The following is a 5,624-nucleotide window of genomic DNA, read 5'->3' as shown; positions in this document are numbered from 1 at the left end:
TACAGCCCCTTGTCCAATGCCCCTCTCCAGGTTTCTTGTAGCCCCTTTAGGCACTGGAGCTGCTCTAAGGTCTCCCCTTAAGGAGCCTTCTCTTCTCCAGGCTTCTCTTCTCAGCCTGTCTTCATTAAGAGAGAAAGCCTCCTCCTTGCCAGGCATCTCTGTAGCCACAGAGCAGTTGTGCTGTGAGGCTACTGGTGACCAGCTGTGTGGGTCAGGAGCATTTCCAGGCTGTGTTCTCCAGCCATCTGGCTTCCAGTCTGCACTTCAGCGTAGCTCGTCCATCCTCGGCCCTGAGCTGGGGGCTGCCTCCACCATGGCCAGATGCACTGGTGGGAACATCCGTGCCCCCCTTCATTGAAGGGAGCCTGCCCCTCGCTCTGGAGTGTGAGCTTCTAGGGGGACCTGAACAGGATGACCTCCCCACAGTCGCTTTGAGGAATAGCCGTTAAACATCTCTCCTGTTAACTGCTAACCTTTAAGGTTATGCCACAATTGCCTTGGGACAGTTTGGAGCCTCAGCGCTGTCAGTGTACCCCAGATCTAACAAACAGGCCTCAGTAACACTGGGTCTTCCAGCAGCCTCATAGCTATCTCAACCAGCTTCTTTCCCCTTGGAAAGTCCTTCCACACATTTCTTGGTGTTGCCACTGCTGCCTAACAGACACCCTTCTTCCCCAACTTAACCTCTTTTTCTACTCTGGTTCTGCCCTCTCCTGACAGATACAATTCAATTGGAGCAAGTACTCCGTGTGTGGGTCCAATCTTAACCATTCAGCCTTCTTTACAGACTGTTTTGCCTGTCCCTAACACCTGCCTTTTTCTTCCTTCTCTCCAGCAAGGCTTCCCAGGACAGCAGGGAAGTGGGAGAGGAGAATGCTCTCAGTTGTAAGCTGGTAGCAGGGGGAACTATGAGAGATGCTTTATTCACATCCTCCCTCCAACAGGGACTTGACAGACATCAGCCTCCTCGAAAGCTTCATTCACCTGCGCTACGTGGATTTGTCGGAGAACAAGCTGCAGGATTTGGCCTCCCTGAGCAGCCTAACCCACCTGCTCTGGCTGAAGGTGGACGGGAACCTGCTGAGCAGTGCCTGCATGGAGGAGCTGCCTTACCTCCAGGTCATCAGCTTTGCTCGCAACTGCATCAAGGACATGGAGGGCATTATTCACCCCCGCTTAGCCAACCTCAGCATGAAAGGTGATAAAGATCTCTCTCCTCATTTTTGTGCCCAAAGGACACTTTCTTTGGGTGGGATTAATTCTCTCATTGTTTCTTCCTCCTCTGGCACTCAGAAAATAAAATCCAGACAGCTCTGGGCCTGAGCCATGACCAATTGTTCAGCCTACAAATCCTGGAGCTGCGAGGAAACAAGCTAAAGAGCACAGCAGGGCTCAATCTTCCCAAGCTCAAGACCCTCTATCTGGTAAGGGCTCAGCCAGCTTGAGTGGGACAGAGCTGCTCCAGAGCCTGGCACCTCCAGTGAGTGGGAAGAAGGGAGACAGTCCCTTCAAAGCAGCACAACTTTTGTGCTAGTGCAAACAGTCCAATCTTCTCAGCCTGAGAGAGGAACAGATTTCAGAGAGCTAAAGAAACAAAATCACTTCTTTTGGCGTAGCATTGTTTGCCCAGAGAGCGTGAAGGGAGCAGCCACTGATCAGTACCAGCTCTGCAAACAGCAGAGTGTGCCGGGTTCTCCCCTCCTGTGGGTATTCTCTTCTGGCAGTGTTAGGCAAGCCTGTATTCCCTGTGCCTGGGACCCCCAGAGGTCCATGGGGAAAGCAACAGGTTTGCTCTGGGTGACAGGGGCAGGTGATGCCTCTTTCTCCCCTCTGACTGGCCTAATCAAATACTGGTTTAAACCCAGTACAATTATATGATTCACACCTTCAGTTGCCAAAAGGAAACTGATTGAACATTGCAGTGAAACTAAGATAGGAAAAGCAATTTCCTGACATAATAAACTATTGCTTCAGAGAACATTTACTTCTAGAGACACAAGCGAAGAAAGTAGGCACGACTTAGTCCCATGCATCACACAGTGCTACAGCTTGCAAAGGCTAGACAGAATGTCCTGAGTCACTAGCCCTTAAAAAGCAATTACATATTCTAAAGGCTTTGAAAAGCTGCATGGTTTCTTTTCACCAAGACTCCCTGTCAGAAAACACTGAGGAGATGGCTTGCTGAGATTGCCTGCAAGTTTCTGGTGGAAAGCTGAGATTTTAGGACTAGAGGTGCTCAAAGGAGGGGTGGATTGGATAAGTCACTAGATACAGTACAGCATTTCAAAGTGAAAACAGTGACTTTAGTGAATGATTGGAGGGAAGCAAACACAGCACAGGGCCTACAAGAAATCTGGAGAGGGGCTTTGGACAAGGGCCTGTAGGGACAGGACCAGGGGAATGGCTTTAACCTGACAGAGGGGAGATAGAGGTGAGCTCTGAGGCAGAACCTCTTCCCTCTGGGGGTGCTGAGGCGCTGGCACAGGGTGCCCAGAGAAGCTGTGGCTGCCCCATCCCTGGCAGTGTTCAAGGCCAGGTTGGACACAGGTGCTTGGAGCAACCTGCTCTAGTGTGAGGTGTCCCTGCCCGTGGCAGGGGGTTGGGACTGGATGAGCTTTAAGGTCCCTTCCATCCCAAACCATTCCGTGATTCTATGAATCTGTGATGTAATGATTTAAAGGTTACTGACATGACTGAGGGATTTCTGAGCTGCACATGTGAAGCAGGCAAATTGCAAGATGTGATTATTAAAACAACTGACTAATTTCTCAGGAATCTTTGGGGCTTGAATTTGCCTCCCATGTCCACCTGCTCATTATATCATTCTGGAGGGAGGTTTCTCTCCAGGAGGTGCTTTGCTTTCTGTATAAAGATTTCAGCATTACTTGAGCCATGGGTAGATGTAGCTGATGCCTCAAGGACAGGGTTCAAGACAAAGGGTTCAGCTTAAAGGAATGGAATCAAATGTGGTTAATGTATGACATAGTTGCAGATGAAAGTGAGCACTAATAAAGTTATACCTAGTACAGGAAGACTATGAGCTGGCTGTGTTCCATGGGGGCAGTTTGAGGATCACTGCTGTCAGCAGGGCTCTGTTAGCTCCCAGTCACTGCAGCAGTGGTGACAACAGTCAGCTAGAGCAAAGCCAGGGATGCAGGAAGGGGGGAGGCAACCATAGGCAACACATTCTAGTAGCTTTCCATAAGAAATGGTGGTATCACATATATGTGAAGAACTGGTATCTAAGCTACGGTGATGATGTGATCACTTAAAGGTGTCATATGGAATGTTATTTGATTTAGGGGGAAAAAAACCCCAACCTAACCCTGAAAAAAACCCTTTTCTGCATTGTCCTGTTAGTGCTTATTGGGCCAGAGCTGTTAAAATTGTCCACACTGAAGTAATGAAGAAAATTAGTGTCAGGAGGTTACTATTCACCTTACAGAGCAGTGGTCTGTGAGCTCCCCACCCTGTTTCCCACACCACCTCCTGATATCCTCTGAGGTTCAGTGTACTAATCCTTCCTGCTGTTAAATCTGTTCACACAACCTTCACTATATCTCCTCTTTTTGTCCCTGTGTTACCCTCTTTACTTGGCCCAGCTGGTCCAGACTCTCCTTTGTCCAGTTTCCATCAAAATCCTCCTTTTCTACAAAATGCTCTTTTCCTGAGTGACCCAGTCCTAAACTGTTCTTCTACCTCCACCAGTTCAGCATGTGCCTCTTTTATTAATCCTGGGCATTGGCCACGTCACTGCCTGGGTACCAACAGAGATCAGAGAGCGCATCAGGACCTCTCTCCCTGCTTCCTGCCCAGGTATCCGCGTCCTTAAAGACTGCAGCCCCAATCGCAAGCGAAACCCCCCCCGCTCGGCTGGAGAACGCAGAGGGGTGATTGTAGTCACCAGGGATGTTCCAAATGTGGCTGCGCAAGGGGGTGAGCAGCCTGAGCTAGCTGGGTGCTGGGACTGCTCTGAGCTTGGCCAGGAGACCTCTAGTGGCCTCTTCAGCCGAAACCCTCCTGTGAAACTAAGGCTGAAAGCTTCGTTGAATCCTTTCGGTTGGAAAAGACCTTTAAGATCATTGAGTCCAACCGTCAGCCCAGCACTTCATATGTCCCCATCTCATAACTCGCATCACAGTGAAGTGATTGAAATTCAGTGATAGGGAATGTTGGACTTCTAGCATAAGAGTGTCAGATTTGTTGCAAGAAGGTGCACCCATGGATGGAGAGCAACAATTATACCTGGAAAAGTTTTAAAGTAAACCAACCATCAACCCACACATGCCTGCAACCTGTCTCGGGAACATGCAACCTGCTTCTGCCTCTAGAGGAGAGGAGGAGACTTCTTGGTAGTAGATTTCCCCCACATGAGAAACAGCTGATGAAGATCCCTGGACTACATGGAGTAACTGAGAGGCTGGGTACTCATCCTTTAAATATACTTGTTTCAGGCGAGGGCCATCCTTTCCCCTCCACACTGTTGCTCTCAGTGGCCTTACGGACTCAGATTTGGCACTGCCATGGAATGGGGTGCTGTGCTGGCAGCAGCATGTTCACCTGGCATGGTTGTGTCTCAGTCACCAAGTGATGCTACGGGAAAGATTTTTCCAGTAAAATTTTGGTCCCTGAATCTGAATACTTAGAACCCATTTTGCCAAGACCCTGAGCAACCTAATCTAGCTTCAGAGAAGGCTCTGTTAAGAGTAGAAAGAGCTTTAGAGGCCAGAAATAACTGCTGTTCCCTCTCCTGTGTGTCCTCTTTTTCCTTCTCTTTTCCTGCCTCCCTGGTGCTCAGGCCCAGAACACCATTTCGAGCCTTGAAGACGTTGAGAGGCTGGAGCAGCTGGCAACTCTGCACCTGCGTGACAACCAGCTCAGGACCCTGGATGGATTCTCTAGTAGTATGAAGTGCCTGCAGTACCTCAACCTACGGTGGGTTCTCCCTGATCTGCTGGGGACCAGAGACCCCTTCATCAGGCTGTATTCCTATTTAGATCTTTAGGATTTTCTGGTTTCTTTGGAAGTTGAAGAGCTGATGGGGATGGGTTGATCTTTACATTCCTACCTGGTGTTCAGCACTCGGCTGTCGAGAGTTATAATAGCCAAGGCCTTTCCTGGGCTTTTCAGAAAAGATCTGTCTCTCAGTCACTCTCACACCCCACCTCATACTTCCTACTCCTTGCCATAGCTCCTCTGGATTCCTCTCAGTGTGTTCTCTGTGTCCTGGACACGAGTGCAAGTGCTCTTTACTTCTTGGCACTTGCCATACAGGGTGATGGTGATACCACACAACTCAGTGGACTGTCCAAGCACAGGGAAATCCAGAGATGTCCTTTTTGTCCCTCAGTCTGAGGAGCTGCAGGCAGATCTGGATTGTAGATCACAGGTCTGAGATCTAAAGCCTACTGTCTATCACACTGCCAAGTCTTGCTTTGTCTGTCTTGTCACCCTGCTGTTCCAAAGGGATCTCACTACTTGCACATGTCTCTGCCCTGCTCTCCATGCTTCCTCTTCTTCAGGAACAATGGCATCAGTAGCTTTCAGGAGGTGGCAAAACTGCAGGTCCTGCCCATGCTGCAGGCACTGGTGCTGTTGGACAATCCATGCTCTGAGGAGACCCA

General features: G+C 49.5%; 1 protein-coding gene across 1 annotated transcript in view; it reads left to right on the top strand.

The window, feature by feature from the left end:
• Positions 1–5,624, top strand: part of LRRC23 (leucine rich repeat containing 23) — a gene marked incomplete at both ends in the record, with an annotated part of 6,147 nt that overhangs the window by 384 nt on the left and 139 nt on the right. The window contains 4 exons of the mRNA XM_010024102.1: positions 945–1,198; positions 1,294–1,424; positions 4,799–4,935; positions 5,523–5,624. The exon at positions 5,523–5,624 is cut by the window's right edge and continues 139 nt beyond it. Of these exons, the coding sequence (XP_010022404.1) occupies positions 945–1,198; positions 1,294–1,424; positions 4,799–4,935; positions 5,523–5,624 (624 nt within the window). The remainder of the gene's footprint in view (positions 1–944; positions 1,199–1,293; positions 1,425–4,798; positions 4,936–5,522) is intronic.

The sequence above is a fragment of the Nestor notabilis genome, unplaced genomic scaffold (assembly GCF_000696875.1).
Source record: "Nestor notabilis isolate BGI_N333 unplaced genomic scaffold, ASM69687v1 scaffold18561, whole genome shotgun sequence".
Classification (NCBI taxonomy): domain Eukaryota; kingdom Metazoa; phylum Chordata; class Aves; order Psittaciformes; family Psittacidae; genus Nestor; species Nestor notabilis.
This window is presented reverse-complemented; position numbering and strand designations above follow the sequence as displayed.